This window comes from Thermobia domestica, chromosome 9 (genome assembly GCF_964235325.1).
Source record: "Thermobia domestica chromosome 9, izTheDome1.hap1.1, whole genome shotgun sequence".
In the NCBI taxonomy this organism is placed as follows: Eukaryota; Metazoa; Arthropoda; class Insecta; order Zygentoma; family Lepismatidae; genus Thermobia; species Thermobia domestica.
In genome coordinates this window covers 167,459,651-167,477,682 of record NC_137462.1, presented here as the reverse complement: position 1 = coordinate 167,477,682, position 18,032 = coordinate 167,459,651, and the positions used below count along the sequence as shown (strand labels likewise).

At 33.2% G+C, this 18,032-nt stretch overlaps 1 protein-coding gene across 1 annotated transcript in view; it reads left to right on the top strand.

Moving 5' to 3' along the window:
- fs(1)N (female sterile (1) Nasrat) overlaps nucleotides 1–18,032 on the top strand; it is a 216,697-nt gene that overhangs the window by 159,772 nt on the left and 38,893 nt on the right. Inside the window, exons 18-23 of the mRNA XM_081772155.1 lie at nucleotides 3,074–3,195; nucleotides 4,219–4,333; nucleotides 10,529–10,642; nucleotides 11,128–11,256; nucleotides 11,802–11,950; nucleotides 17,431–17,677. Of these exons, the coding sequence (XP_081628281.1) occupies nucleotides 3,074–3,195; nucleotides 4,219–4,333; nucleotides 10,529–10,642; nucleotides 11,128–11,256; nucleotides 11,802–11,950; nucleotides 17,431–17,677 (876 nt within the window). The remainder of the gene's footprint in view (nucleotides 1–3,073; nucleotides 3,196–4,218; nucleotides 4,334–10,528; nucleotides 10,643–11,127; nucleotides 11,257–11,801; nucleotides 11,951–17,430; nucleotides 17,678–18,032) is intronic.

Here is an 18,032-nt window from a genome sequence, read left to right as displayed (position 1 = left end):
TCATTTTGTTATTAAATTACATGGCGAACGCATTTTATCTGATCCCAAACGGTTATCGTCGAATATACACGGTTAAAGAAGCACTCTGATTGACCAAGTTAAAAAGACCTCAACGATTAATCCCTCTACAACCAAGGTTTTCTTCATCGCCTCTGTAGTGAAGTCTGAAGAGTACGTGCCTAGTAATCGTAGGTTTGTTGGTCCGCGCCCACTTCGGTTACCTTTTTTTAGTACTTCATTGAGTGCTTTTTAGGCTGACATTAATATAAACAAATCACACATATAGACGATTTAACACATTTTGGGGGGAGTAATTTTGTGGTTCATTGACGTTACATCGTACCTCTGCCACTGGTGGGCCGCTGGTGGTATAATTTTCAACACGGAAGTGGGGCCACCGCGGATCGTCACTGTGGGGTCACCAATTTTTGCCGAGAGGTCGCTAGTTGCCCATCGGTGGTCCACCGACGCATACAGGTGGGAAATATAGTTCAACTGAACAATGAAAATAGTGGGGAAATAAGAAATGACCAAAACTGAAATGACCATCACTCATTTCGAAATACAGCTAGCAGATTAAACTTACAAGGAATAACAAAAATTACTGAAATTTGGCATTATACTAAGCATACTTTGGGGGGGAGGGACAGAGCATCCCCTGTAGAGATACTTCAGTTGACATCTTTGAGGGGGAAAAATGTTATTGAGTGAGAAAATCCCCCTCATCCCCCCGGTAATTCGCACCCTGATTGACAATTACCATGTATTAATTAATGAAATCTTAACTCTTCTCTTATGTGCAGCTAGAAAGCATCTTAATCCAATTACATATCCTAGGATTTAAAAAAAAATGATATACAGAAATATGTATTATTGGGAGATCACTTGTTTTCAAAAGCGCTGTGAATATTTCTTGAAACTTCAGATTTCCCGACAACGCCAACCCGCTGTAGGGTTAACACCTGTCCCGAATCAGGCGGAACATTAGAATTTTAATATCCCAAAATTATACATAATAAGGACTCATTATGTGGCAGTACCCCAAATTAGCCAAAACATTTACAAGATATGCGACAGAAATTGTTAGTCACATTTATAAATTCCGACTCATGATGTGTACCTATTACCATTGAGGTACTGTATCGATTGGTTCTATCGATAAAATTTTCCGTGTTGGCAGCGATGAAATCATCGCTAATGATACTTTTCTTTGACTCGTTTCATAACCCGTAACTTCTGTTTAACTAGCAATCAACAATCTGACGCTACGAGTTTCATGTTTTTCGTTCAAAATTTCATTCATGAATATATGTATTCTTTTCTGTTAATAAATCGTCCCATATACAAATTGGGACATCAGGACCCGACGATCTAAAACGTCTTCGACAAATGTGCCTCACTTGGGCTTACCAAAAGATGGCAGCTCTAATGTGCTGACTACTAATTTTCATCGCTGTACGCGATTATATAATTGCTAGATTTTAGTAGGAAACATTGCTCTAAACACACACATTTTCAATTACGCACACAACGCACTATTGAAATACTTAAGAGATTTGCAATAGAGCTGAGTTTCCTGTGGGGTTATTTCGTACTAAAGGTCCTAGCATCGGAAGATAAATGAATTATTTCGACAATAATATGCAAAGAACAACCTTATTGCGGAAGATAATACTGAACTCGAACACCATTTGAAAGAACAAGATTATGACAAGAAATAAATGCACTCATAAATTATTAGTCCATGCGTTCATTTACATGCCAACCGCTTTACGTAACTAAGAAATATTTACGAACTTTGTTGCTTACCCCAGAAAATAGATTGCCATATTGATAAGCGATAAGTCAATAAAAATTACTAGCCTCTTCACCAGTGACAGCGCATGACATTCCCTTATTTTCAACTTTTAGCCTAATTCGTATTTTATATATAATGTCACAAAACCTAGTAAGCATTTTACGAAATCATACTATTCGATACCCTAATTACCAACTAATAACACACACATTCAATTAGATAGCTTACATGGATATTCCTCTTTATTCACTGCTTGTCTAAGATTCTAGATATATTTTTTATTGGAAAGGTGAAGTTAATACCATGGGGAAATTCTCAGTTTTCAAACTCAGAATCAATAGTTATATCATTTGAAGGCCGTTTACAAAAATATCGGAACTGTAGTTTGATGTGTGGCAGAATCACTGATTCTAGAGCATACAAGTGAGCTCTACTATCAAGGGCGCCCATAGAGTTGTGGTTTCCAAGGTGAGGCAAATATACGCGAGGTTTCAAATATAGTTTCAAATTTTGCTATAACTAATGTAAAAATTCTATTGGGCTTTCGATATTCCCAAGTACGATTTTCTCTTAGGGAAGGGGGCCAGTGCCTCACCTTGCCCCCCTGATGGGCGCCCTTGTCTACTGTGTGGAGTTTTGCTACAAATATGTGTATTACTGTTTTGTGGAATTCTGGACTCTTATCGATGCTTTTTGAGAAGTGATAAGTATTTAAGCATCTTTATAGTATGCTTGTTTTAATATGCTGGGTATTAGCAGACTTTCTAGAATGTTTCTCCAGTCCAGTATATTGAGCAGTATCCAATGATTTCCCTTATTTTCATCTTCTAGCTAGAGAGAGACTACATACAAACAATAACGTCAAGTTTAACATATCTTACCTTTCATCAAAATACCACATAGTTTGGATGCTTGATTAGTTCGAACTTTTTTAATACACTAAACTCGAGTGGAATCGAAAACCAGCTTCATTTTTAAATCTTTTATATGGTTATCCCATCTACATTAAGAAATTTAATGTAGTCTAGTTATCATATATTGCTCGATCACACAGGATGCTTATCATCAAATTTTAAGCAAACTTCAGATAAAGCTATTGAATACTATTTCGAACTTTCACATGACCTCTATTAGGTGAAGTATCTATCCTAGAGTTAAGAATTGATAAATATAGCATATATGTATCTAGCATATATATATATATATATATATATATATATATATATATATATATATATATATATATATATATATATATAATATTTAACTTTACAGATTTGCTAGTAAAAGGAAATATTGAAGTTATAACTATTGATGGACATCATTTAGAGACTATTAGTGATAATGCCATTTGGACGAATTACAATAATTTCGTAAAAGGAGATATCAACTTTGAGGTACGTAGATATCTTCTAAACATGGCAACGTTTAACTTAAAAATCTAGTAAAAGAAGGAAATAAGTGCCACAGAAAGCTAAATCATTAAATCCATTCATGCGTAAACATAGGAATAACTTTATTGTATATAAAAGTTGTATAATACCACATTAAATTAATTTTAAATATTCCCTTATTTACTTATTTAATTGATATATATATGTTGCAACAATATTTATTTATTTATTACCTTTAACAGAGGTGTATTCTCAATTTACTGTAAATTCACATAATCTATGATATACTATATATATTTATGACATTTGTTATAAACATCAATAAATGACAGAAAGAACAGAATAACAAATAGGAATAATACCAAATGCAAGAAGCCTACACCTGAAAATAGATAAAACTCAATAAAAAGAAAACTTAGTCCACATGTATTAAGTGTACTAACAGTTGTTAGAATGAATCACTTATTTATTTCCTGCAAGTCCATATACAACTACACGTATATATATATATATATATATATATATATATATATATATATATATATATATATATATATATATATATATATATATATATATATTCAAGCATGCACTACATACTTATCCAGTCGTATATGTTGACTTTTTGTATTATTCAGTCTTTGTTAGTTTTGAATCATTTTCTGAACACTTTTTGAGTAAGATTCAGGTCAAGCTCTTTTATGTTTTGTGCTATATTATTGTATGATTTTCACATTGTGAGCAGCTACAAGTTATTATATGTATTTGTTTTCGCTGTTGTTTTTTCAAACCACAATGAATTTACTTTTCTGAATGCTTTGTCTGTGATATTGAATTGAATGTACTACGCAAGCTCACTATTATCAAATAGAATTGGGTAGCAATGAAAAAAGAAATAAGAGTATATAGATATAATTTAGATCGTGATAGAAAATGTGTGAGGTAACTAGTTTGGATTAATATACGTTCAGTACCTTTTAAAGACCGAAATTCGTGTATTGTATGCATACATTTCTTTGTTTTTAGGATGAACTCACTTTGTCAACTTTAAACATTCGATCAGGTATTGTGAATGATCTTTTACTGCAAGAATTTTTCGATGACTCTGTTAAAAGAACGGAAACTTCTATAACGTTAAAAGGTAAGAGGACTTACACCTCTTGTTATATTCCTATACTGTAAAAAAAATGAGATGTTGAAACAACACAAAATGACTACCACTTTGGCATGTTACTTGTGTGTCAACTCAACACCAAGCACACCACCTTCAGAGCATATCAGAAATACCTCGTTACTTGCTGTGAATATTTGCATTGTATTTAATTGTTTGGTATGAGCAAAGCTTTGAGAAATATATTTCGCTTTCGTGGCAAGTAACTAATAAGTTTGTTTTCTGTAATCTGTCACAATGGTATTGTTGTAAACCTGTGAATCATCTGACAACAGTTACACAGACAGCTGTGCTTCCATCTATTTTCTTTATCTGTCATTCTTGTGTCTTAGCACTTATGAACAGAAGATGGTAGGACTGTTGCCTATGTAAGTGTTGTCAGACGATTCACAGGTTTACAACAATACTATTGTGACAGATTACAGGAAACATAGAACATTATTCGTTACTTGGCATAAGTACCAAATATATTTCGCAAAGCTTTGCTCATATTAAACGATAAATACTAACGCAAATTCTCTGAGGTAGTAACGAGTTATTTCTGATATGCTCGCAAGACGATGTGGTTGGTGCTGAATTAACACACAAGTAACACGCCAAAGCGGCAGTCATTTTGTGTTCTTTCAACACCTCATTTTTTACAGTGTAATAGGCCAGTCAATAAGAGATAATTAGGAGTGGAATAAAGCAAAAATGGTGGAAAGCTTGAACAAATTTTATTTTCTTTATAAAAGTGTTCGTAACCACATACTAATTTTCCACCCCTCTACAACCCCAGATTTAGCCGTAATCTTGAAAAAATGGCGCCAAAAATTAGTTTTTTGTAAATATCTCGTTTAGAAAGCATTTTAGAGCAAACATGTTATTACAAAAAATAATCTACATTAAATTCTCTACAAGAAATGTTTTCATTTTTTCTCTAGAATTTACCGTTTAGACGTTATAGGTCTTGCTAATTATGCCTCACTCTTTCAGCATCGCTTTGTAGCAAAATCTTGGCAAAAATTTTCTGATATTTTGTTTTACTGATTTTATTTAATAAAATATAAATTATTATATTTTTCATTCATTGCAGTTGTAACTAAGGATAAGTAATCAGGTCTATTGGATCATCTATGTTCAAGATGTCGTTAGCTGAAAAATGTTTTATCTGTGAGAGACTTCTCAGTAATGGTATTACCTGTATAGTAAAGGAAAATGGACTGAAGACATTAGTAGACTACAGTATTAAAGTGAAAGGTGGAAAGGAATGATAACTTAACGGACTGGAAAGTGTTACGGTTCATGAAAAGTATAGGAAAGTTTACATAAAAGCAAGAAATAGCAAAGCGTTGCTATCACGACATACTTAATCACCTACACCGATAACACTTAGGTCAGGTACTAAAATTTAATTTTGAGCTCCTCCGTGGCTAAGCGGTTAGCGTACGCGCCTTTGGCGTGGGAGGTCCGGGTTCGATTCCCGGCGGGAGCTCATGTGGTTCGGATTCCACGTTAATCAGTAGGTCCACGTCTCATATAGCCTCGCTGCTGAACGGGACGTTAAACTAAAAATCAACTCATCAACTCAACTAAAATTTAAGTTTCAAGAAGCCTGCCAGTTTTGTGGACAATGTATATCAGATGAATTTTTAGTAAGACGGAGTGAAAAGCTTGTGAGTGAGCGTGAGAGTGTACATCGTGTCGAAACCATTCAAGTTAAAGATTATATTATGGAATCAGCCGACATAAGAAATGATGATTGGTGCAAAGAAGTTGGTATTAGGATTGGCAATATCCATCATTTGGTTGCTACTGAAGCCAGATACTATTTCTCATGCATGAAAATGTTCTTTTGGAATGAAACGTGGTCATCCGATAGATAATGTTATTTCAGATGCTATGGCTAATGCTTTCAACTACCTTGGAGCTAACAAGGAAGACTTCCAATTTTCATTCAGTGAAAATTTTCAAGATGATTATGATGCACTGCGAACTGAAAAAAACGATAAGAACTAAACTGAAAGAAAAGTAGGGTGGATTTAGGATTTAGATTTCTGGACTTTCGGTATCCATGACTGTTATCCCGTCACGTTTGAGGGATGACGTCCCTCAACGAGTACACTATCCGGAGAAAGGGAAGGAAGAAAGATTTGGGGGAGGAAGGAAGTGGCCTGGAACCTATAAGTTAGGTACCACCCTGGCATTTGCTTGGCGTGAGTGAGGAAAACATAGGAAACCCTCATTCAGTATGACTGGGTTGGAAAAGTATTTTACACCTTTTCGATGAGCATCGAGTGTGAAAGAAAAGTACTCAGAAAATATTATAATATCAACAAGCAAAGGACGCAGAAGAGCCGAAACTTGAAAGAGAGCTGCTTCGGGATATGATGCACACAGTCCTAACGAAGACATTAAGATGATGATTACTACTATACTTTTGATTAAGATGCACCGCATATCCTATTTGCAATGGAGATTTTAAAAAATGCTCTAGCTGGTGCAATTATAATGTGAGAAATTTCTATAATTTTTCTTTCCCATTTTGTGGTATTCCCTTTTTTGTTTCTCAAGGAAATAGTGTAGAGAAGGCATTTTAAGGTCCTAGGAATGAGTGAATTTAACATCATTCGAAACATTATCTGCTGATGGATATTTATCAGTTTCGTAAACCTGGGATCTGGTATCTTCAGCAATTTTTTCTCCAGCTGTCATTATGATTCTCAACTTCTCTTTGTCCATATACTTACGCTTTTGATGATCATACCGTGCATCAGTGAGAATTTTATGTTCTGTATCGCAGAATCAAACTACAGGTTCTCTGTTTCTGTTTGTTGATATAATAATACCTTCTGAGTACTTTTCTTTCAGTTTAGTTCTGGTTGTTTTTTCAGTTGGCAGTGCATCATAATCTTGAACATTTTCACTGAATGAAAATTGGGAGTCTTCCTTGTTAGCTTCAAGGTAGTTGAAGACATTAGTCATAGCATCTGAAACAACATTATCTATCGGATGACCACGTTTCATTCCAAAAGAAATCTTGTAGAACATTTTCATGCATGAGAAATAGTATCTGGCTTCAGTAGTAACAAAATCATGAATACTGCAAATCCTAACACCAACTTCTTTGCCCGAGTCATCATTTCTTATGTCGGCTGCTTAACTTGAATGGTTTCGACACGATATACACGCTCACTCACAAGTATTTCACTCTGTTTTATTAAAACTTCATCTGATACATTGTCCACAAAACAGGCAGGCTTCTTGAAAATTAATTTTAGTACTTCTGACCTAAGTGTTATCGGTATAGGTGACTAAGTATGTCATGATAGTAACGCTTTGCTACTTCTTGCTTTTGTGTAAACTTTCCTATACTTTTCATGAACCGTAACACTTTCCAGTCCGTTAAGTTATCATTCCTTTCCACCTTTCACTTTAATACTGTAGTCTACTAATGTCTTCAGTTCATTTTCCTTTACTATACAGGTAATACCATTACTGAGAAGTCTCTCATAGATAACAATTTTTCAGCTGACGACATCTTGAACATAGATGATCCAATAGACCTGATTACTTATCCTTAGTTACAACTGCAATGAATGAAAAATATAATAATTTATATTTTATTAAATAAAATCAGTAAAACAAAATATCAGAAAATTTTTGCCAAGATTTTGCTACAAAGCGATGCTGAAAGAGTGAGGCATAATTAGCAAGACCTATAACGTCTAAACGGTGAATTCTAGAGAAAAAATGAAAACATTTCTTGTAGAGAATTTAATGTAGATTATTTTTTGTAATAACACGTTTGCTCTAAAATGCTTTCTAAACGAGATATTTACAAAAAACTAATTTTTGGAGCCATCTTTTCAAGATGGCGGCCAAATCCTGGGTGGTAGAGGGGTGCAAAATTAGTATGTGGTTACGAACACTTTCACAAAGAAAATAAAATTTGTTCCAGCTTTCCACCATTTTTTACCTTATTCAACGAAATGTTAGGACGAGAACAATACTGTGAAGAGATGTGAAAAGAAGTCTACAGAACCTGTCTATTTAAATGTGCCATCCTAACATTTGCTTGGTGAGACGAGAAAAATTCTGTAAACAAAATCTCAGGAAGAGGGGATTCAAAGCTGAGAACTTCTGTTCTGAACCGAGAACTCTACTAGCATACGTTCTCTCGTTATAACTTATTCAATTTCTATAAGCCTAATATTTATATCGAGATGAGTCAAAACCGTCAAACTTTTCTAAACACACTACTTGGCTGGCTTGAATAGATTATCCATAATTAAAGAACAGACTTCATTCTTTTAATAAATTTCGTTTTTCAAACAACATTGATATTTTCCAAAATTATGTTTTGCAAATAAAATTTTAGTATTTATGTGACTCGGGCGAGGTTCTACTCTTGAGTAAAACAGTCACGTGTCCCTTTATTTCACTGTATATACATACATAAAGAGAATAAAGAACTACGTAATTACAGTAATTACACATACATATAGTGTATTAACTGACTCTTTCTCGTAATACCTGTATTTGTTACGCCACAACCATAACAGTAAACAAAAATGACGCTTTGTACGTTTAAAGTTCAGACAAAAATTGGCAACATATGACTGCGGACTTCCATTTTATTGTTATATCATTCCTATTATCAGAGCTGCGGCAGGAGGAAAGGATTTATAACTAATTCCATTGCATGTAGTCACAGTAATGCTAAGACGTGGCGCAAATGAATAGTTTACGAGTTGTCTTATAGAACACACTAGATAGTGACAAAAATCATATGTTGAAGCTAACCTATTACTGCAAACATCGAAAGATCCTCACTCGGTTCATTTGTTGGCTGCTTATGTTCTTCCACGAAATAATGAATTACGCTGCAATATTCTTTCATTCTATTCAACAGAAAAACATCAAAGCTGTTAAAAGTAGCGAGTTTGTCAAACATTTTATTAACAGTCTTCTGACATTATAAAAGTTCTCTCTTCTGAAGAAATTGCATTGCATTTGATGTAGCAATAGTCTTTTAAAAATCTGGATGTATGTAAGTTAGTGATAAAAGCAATCTTCCTAAAATATTTACTTTTACAATCACTTGTATGTCTGTAAGCCATTTTTAATTATCAAGTTTTGCCAGTACTGCAATTAATTTCCAGAGAGTGATCCGTAGTCAACGTTGTATCACAGAATGAATGATCCGAAATTGCAAATTAAGTTGGAAGTATTGTATAACTTACAAATATTTGCGTTATATCTCAAGAGAAGTGTATAAACTCTTCTACAATTCTATGACAAATCGATCTGCGAAAATTGTTAGTATAGGAAGATGTTAGAAACTATTTTGACTATTACAATTTAGAGGAAACAGAACGATCCTTTTCTACACTAATAAATAGGATGAAGGCATTCTTAGAGAATCCCATAGGGAACAAGAGTCTGAATAGATTGGCAATACTGTCAATAGAAAAGACTGCATACTCAAAAATGGATTTCAATAAATGTATGACGGAATTTACTAGTCAAAAGTAGAAGATTAGGCCTCATGTACAAATTACAAAATAGTAGTACTTATCTTTCTTTAAGTATGACTCATATTATTACAATAAAATATAGTTATTTTGAATGTTCACGATCCTTTTTAAACCTTAGACCGTACAGATGTAATTGTCTTCGTTTCATCAGTGATTTAAGTGAAATAGATACTGACGATACTGTCAGTTTCCTGATTATTTTCTAGTATACTAATAAAATAGAAGGATAATAGTTTAGTCAAAAACTGAATATTTAATGCATTAAAATATATCATTCATAAAGTCAGTCAGTTTTATAATATAAAGTTGTACTTAATTATTGACTAGGATGAGCTTTAAGCAAGATCATAAGCGTTATCTTCTTATATTTAGTAAAAAAAATCTTAATTGCTGGTTAAACTGCCTGTGATTGTTTGGAAAGGATATGACAGTTGCTCTACGACATAGAATGGAGTCAAAAGCTTATGGTATAAGTGTCAGTCACCATAGATGACAGGAATACAAATAAACCTAAATGAGCTTGTAAGATAATGTACGCGCTTTGTATTACTTGGAAACCTTCTTGATCCCAGATAGAAGTGTTTTAAATATTAAGAATGTTTAATATAACTATATGTACGAATTTATTGTTTTATTATCTTACTAGGTTCTAAAACGTTTCTTAATGGATTTCACGTATTATCTGACATCAATGTTGTTGATATTAATCATCAGTCGGTTGAGGAAATATTTACTAAATCTACTGAACAGACTATCACAGGTAATTATTATTTCTTGTTTAGAAGTAGTAATTGTTTTAGTAGGAAAACTGAACACAAAATATTTGTGAATTTATACTTTTCACTTTATAAAATTATTTGCAAAGATGTGTAGCAAGAATATTTCTTCTTGACAATTATAAATAACAGTTAATAACTGTAAGTTCAAACTTGATTTTAATCAATGTTTTTCTTTTTTCTTTCTTTCTTTCTTGGGTGTATTTCTGACAGATATATTTGTACTGTACAAAGAAGTGATTGTACCGCTTTAAAAATTGATGGAAGCTATTATATTCTCATTATTTAGTGAATTTCGATGTACTAAAAGTGATCCTATTTTGTTTTTATATCAAATTAACGTTTTTCTTATAGATCTTTTCCTATTACAATGCAAATATAACATTTACCACGCATAAATTTGTGTATCAAAGTACTTCATTTTATGTTTCGTGTACAGCTGAATTAATGTTTGCTTGAAATATTTCAGGTCCTATTATGATTTCAGAACATGTGACTGTAAATACCTTCATGAACCTAACAAATTCAATTAATGGAATATTGTTGGAAGATTTTAATAATATGTACACCTCGCCATATTCACAGTGCATTATTTGGGGTGAGTAAGAATTTGAAAGAACTTACAAATATTTAAAATGCATACATACACGTATATATCAAGATGACATACCTTTTTCAGTGATCAAACAGCTAGAAAGTCTGATTTGTACACTTGAAAAGTTTTGACTGCATCGAACATGAAAATATTCTTTAAGTACAAGATCATTACATTTACATTTTTCTAACTACAACATAGATTAATTAGTTATTTACGCAAGACACAATTAAAAATCTTTTATTTTGAAATGGTTACATGCATAACGACCAAGTAGATAAAAGAAACTGCCATTTATTAGTAAGTCATATAGTTCATTTGATAAGATCAGAAGTGTAATTTATTTTAGAACTGGGAAAACGATATTTATAATTCACACATGCATTGTATTGGATAAATTATTGTGGAAAAAATATCAAGTGAATGAATATAAGAAGATATTACTACAAAGAGGAAGTAATAAAAAGGTCTTACAAAAATTTACATTATTACGAATTCCAAACTATTTTGTATAATGGATAGAAATAAGTAGTTTATTATTATTTCAGGTGATGCAACATTTGAAGATCCAATTACTATACAAAATTTAGATGTTGTAGGTTCAGTTAATGGCTGGAGATTAGATGATTTTATTTACAGTACATCTGGAGTAGAAAATATCCTAAAATTCACAGGAATTACTACTTTTTCAAAGAACGTGAGTATAAATACAATTTCAAATGATTTCTCAGTAAACTTACTTTTATATTCATATCTATGAGGAAAAGTTAAATTTGCGGAATCTTGAAACTGATAGTTCGAAAATTGTTAAATAAATACGTACACATACGAATATGAAAACTAAAACCTTGAAGTGAAATTCTGTACAGATGAGTGTAGTAATAGTCCAGTCAATAAAGGTTTTATGTCGGGACTAATTAGTAACAAGCTGAATTTTTCAGGAACGTTAGACCACAATATAAGGAGTATTTTCTGAAAAGTCCCCACCCCTCTCCCTCTTGCCTCCCCTCTACCCCCTTAACCCTTTTAGACTTGCATTTTTTATGAAAATGTTGACTTTCAATTAAATAGCTACTACTTTAGTATTATTCGTCCGAGTATCATGGGTTATATGTCATTCTCTTCAGAATGAAACGTGCTTTCAAATGGTATAATGCACATGTTTACATGATCTACGAGAAAAGGCAAATTGGGGTCAAATAGAGAACTTTCCCTCCAAAAAACCCTTTTTTTAAATTTTTTTTGCCCTTTGGATCAACCCTAGCTACAGGTACCAGAATATAATCTACCTTTCAAAATACTATGATCTATATGTAATGTGTTTTCCAAGTGTTATTGCAATATCTATAATAGTTACGAGGGAAACACATTTCTTAATCCTGATTGACAGTACAGAATTTCATATATAAGGAAAATTGGGAATATATATGAAATAATTTTCTAAACACAGGCACTATACATCCTAGTATCATGGTTAATACGTCATTCTTTTCAGAACGAAACAAAATTTTAAATGATACCATGCACATGTGTTTACAATGTACAAAAGAAAAGGATTTAGGGATAAATTTGAAAAATTTCCTCCAAAAATTCCTTTTTTAAAATTTGGGGACCCCTGAAGCGATACCGCTTACAGATGCCTGAATATAAGCTACCTGGAAAAATACTATTTTCTATATATAATACATGTACCAAGTTTCGTTGCAATATCTAGAAGAATTATGAGAGGAAAAATATTTCTTAATGCTGTTTGACAATACAAATGAGATACTTTCGGAGAATCGAATTCAGTAACAGCACTCTTACCCTTCTATTATATTAGGAAAATATGACAAACGGAACGAAATATCTCTTAGCTTTAAAATACATACATGTATATACATTATTAATATGCACATAAGTTAATATTTTATTTATAATGGTTATTACAAATTTTGGTTACTATATTTTATTACTTGTGTTATTGCTAATTAATATGGTTAATTTTGGTTCAGGGAATTATTCCTAACTTAGATCAGGACCGTTCCATTATCCACTACCTATGGACCCGCCATGTCCTGAACTGGCAACAATCGGTAGGTGCTTATCAATGCAAAATAATGTACTTTGTACCGTAATAACATCATTAGGGACCACCCACCCCAAGCACACTGAATGTAGAAAGTAGAACGAAATATTCTACTTTCTACAATATTACTACACATTTTATACAATCGATATTTACTTGTTGACTGATAAGTCAATTCAGCTCTCAGCCCAATCTGGTTAAAACAAAATGCTACACGCTCTTCATCATTAAAATCGATAACATTGTCTAGGCAGGAGAATTATCGTAGGAAAGTCCATTACGATGTTCACACATGTAGGAACAATCTAGCCCTACATATGTACATATAGTTGGCGCAAGGTTATTCACAGTTGTGAGAAAGAAGACAAAGATCACCAGGTGCAAAGGGCTTAGAGCTTGATACTGGTATCAAACTATTCCTTTACCATATTCAATCTTCACGATAAACGTCAAAAACGACAGGGACATTTCTTACGTATGTGCTTACAATGTACACTGAGTGCTTACTGAATTGCGACCATTCGTCCACACAAAGTGTGAATAGCAGCCGAGCAGACTATATGACCACCTCGGTTGGTAGTATTGCAGAGAGAGAACACACTCGAAGTTACATGTTGGCAGACAGCACACTTATAATGGAAGGTGAGCAGGATTTATCCGCATTTTAATAGGGTATGATTGTGGGTACCTGAGCAATAAGTGCGTCAATAGCCCAGATAGCAATACTTGTCGGATGCGCCCGTTCGTATGTAGTGAAGGTGTTCAAGGAGTGGGAAGAAAATGGAGTAACAGTCTCCAAGAGACGGAATTACGGAGGCTTACAGAAGTTCAAAACGTGGGGCTAGCGTCACGTCAAACAGCTCGTGACAGCCAAACGAACCATCAGTGTCTGGAAATTACATGACTAATATAATGGTGGATGGCACAACACCCATATCCCAAGCAACTATATGGCGTACACTGACACGCATGAAGTCCCACAACAGGCTGCACACTCGTCACCCACTTCTTACGACTAGTCACCGCAGAATTTATCGCGCTCGGGCATAGGAACACATTAATTGGACCCTGGATAATTGGAAAAGTGTGTGTTGATCCGACAAATCACTGTTTGTGCTACTCCTCTAGGACGGGTATGTCTGTGTAGCGCCAACAGCACGAAGCAATGGATCCCTCGTGCATAGTGCGTATTGTACAGGTAGGTTGAGTCGGCTGTATGGTTTGGGGATGCTTCTGTTGGCAAGGATTGTGACCGTTAGTGTGCAAGGACCACAGAGAGAAATCCGTTGTGTACCGGCAGGTATTAGAGAATCACATACCCCTATAATGCAATACTTCTACCCACATGAAGACGTCATTTCCTAGGACTGCAATGCATGGTGCCACCAAGCCAGGACTGCGCTTGCTTTACTTAAGGAAAATTTCACGGAATTGCAGCGTATGAATTGGCTCCCTAAGTCACCGGATCTTAATCTATAGAACATTTATGGGGTGTTGCGGAACGAACTCTTCGCACCATGACTCCTGAACCAACATCTGTGGGCTCATTGTGGGGTGGTATCAGGAATACATGTGTCAGATTCAAGTGGAAACATATCAGCAACTACCAGAATCCATGCCACACCGTGTTCAGACCGTCCTCTGAGTAAAAGTGGACCAACAAAGTTTTAGGCAGGTAGTCGTAATTCAGTGAACAGTTAGTGTAGTTACTACTGTTTTGAATAACATTTTCCTAAGTACGAGGATCATAAGAAATAATAAATCCATCAATCACTACAACTGGTTTCATTTTCTGCTTTGACCAATTGCAATACAGCCATAATACATGTGATTTGACACTTTTTCGAATTTCTCATTATGGTTGTCATAAATTCACTCCATCCTCGCTGTGACTGTAATTCAACAAGGCATATAGGTTGAGAAGAAACAGATATATTGAGGTGAAGATTGGTCCGTAAGATATCTTACTTGTTGAAGTTAACTTAACTTAAGTCTTCAACGACAATGACCATTGAAGAAAGACCTGTATTTTTCTTTTTCATTTGGTATAAGTACTCTCGAATAGTTGTGGTGTTAATAAAAGTATCAATGGGAATTCTCTTAACTGTTATGTTTCGACACAGATTCCTGGCGTGACACAATGAATCCCTCCTATAGTACGAAAAGTACTTTTGCTATCAAGACTTCACACATTTTCGTTAATATTATCAAAAACATGTTGGAGAAATCCTTTTGAATGAATATCTGGGGAGCCAGCGTTAATGATCGATGTTAGGTTGATTGTGACTTCGTGGTAAGAAGCTCGCACTCTCATTGATGAACTATGTTTATGAAGTGTTTTGAACCGTATAATCGATATAGATTTAGAGCAAGGCTTCTCTATATTACATGGGTGACAGAAATGATCTAGGTCTTACAGTAAATACGAGAGCGTGATTTATAACAACACACTTACTTTTAACTTTCTGGGATTCACTTGAAGTTTCGTTTTTTGTAACTTGTGATGTAAATATATCAAGACTTTCTGGAATAAGATTTTTGCCCCACTAAATTAAACATATTCTTAAAATTTGCACTTTCTTAATATTCTTTCTTCGTAACTTTTCATTCACATCGCCTTTTCTTTGTACACTAGATTCACAAATAGAATGTACACAGTTTTTACAACTACAGTGTCTACGTTAAGTTCATTTTCACAAATTATACAAATGAAATCAAAATTATTATTCTTTATATATATATATATATATATATATATATATATATATATATATATATATATATATATATATATATATATATATATATATAATAATGTTGCTCAGGTAGCCTGGAACAATATTAAATTACTACTCTTGTCAATGTAATATCAATCAAAATGATATGGAAATTAAAGTTTAAAATTAGGAAAATGATTTTCTACTTTGTTATTAATTACGGTAAGCGATATTGACAAAAATAAATAGTAATATTGCCAGCTCGAAAATGTATAATCACAAAACGTTATAAAGTTATGTATTTTAAATTGAAGTTTAGTTTTTGAAATGGAACACATTTGAGTTTTTATCTAGGCATAGTATTTCATAATATATTTTATACATTTTTTAAAATTGACTGTGAATAATCATGTAGTGATTAAACCTTTCAATACTTGCCTTGCACTTTAAAACTGCTATTTTGCAGTTAAACCTAATGCAAACTTGTTTGTAGATTTTTGAAAAGTAAAAATCTAATTTGATTATGAGCACGTAAATAAAATATTACGCTCTAGTTATAAACAAATCAGAGTACTAAAGGCATACTAATATATGCCTACATTTCAAATTGTAAACCAAAAACCTTACAGGAAAAAAAGAACTACTAGATACTCATTAAGTACATTCTCACTTCCACTGCACAAAATCAGTAAGAACATACAAACTTCATTAATCTCCCATTGAAACTGACGCATGAAGGCAGAAAGTGTCAAAGCTGTGGTACGGCGTGCGCCTAGCCGGCCCAGCAGGATTACTTTCCCGCATCTGCAGTTATTTGATAAGAACTCTCTGGATATCGTTCCCTTTCCTATAAACCTATTAATATGTATATCATTTTAAAGCTAATAAAACAAGCTAAAAGTTTTATTTGAAACATTTTTTGGCAGCGTTATCAGGTTTTTAGTAATAATAACAAAAATCTTGAACATTATATTAAAAAATCTACTTTTTCAGTAATTTATTTCAACAGCGCCACTTTAGCTAAAAATACATAAGGACATAATTTAAAGAACATAATGTGAGGAAGCTACCTTCAAAAAATCATATTGATACGAGCTGGCATAATTGAGTTATTGACATTTCAATGTAGGTATGCAAATTTGCATTTTTAAGCTCGTGGGAGGAAAGCAAGAGGAGGGGGGTTGGGGACTTTTGAGGAAATACTTCCCTTATGATGTAAGAACTGACAAAGTTTCAGCTTGTTACTAATTAGTCCCGACAAAAGCCTATTTTTTTCTTTATTGACTGGACTATAATAATAATTGAACATTGCGTAACATCTTGTGTGCAATTTTATGAATTTTGATAATTGCTGATATTCATAATTTAATATGTTATTACTATTATTTGTAGGTTTCATTTCTTAAAAATCTAGAAGTAGGAGGAACTTTATCCAACATACATTTAAATAAAGTTCTAACGGAAATAGTCAGAAGAAATTCCAACAAAGAAATTACGGGAAAATTGATTTTTCTGGATGATGTAGTTGCTAAGAGTCTACATATACATGGTAACATGATTGCCAATGAAGTATATGGGTGCAATATAAAGGAATGGATAAGAGACGCATTTTACTTAGATGTAAATGTTTTTGTTACCGGTAAGTGTTAATTAGGTTTAATAACTGTTTCTTTGAACAGGTAGCTTTATTTTTAGTAATGTACGGTACAATGTTCAAATGGCATTATAAGATATAAAATACATTAAATCTTTGTTATTTCGTTCAATTTTTAAATTCAAGAATAGTTTTTATTTGCAATTAAAGTGTTCGTGTTCATTATGTATGTCACGTGTATAAATATATATATATATATTTTTACTCTTATTATTAGCAACGAATGTCTTAAACTTTTGTGCCTTTTTTCATTAGTTTTATGAGGATTTAAAATACATAAGTTAAGAAAATAAACAAGAAGTGTGAAAAAAGTTCTTACAATATATATTTGTGCAAATAA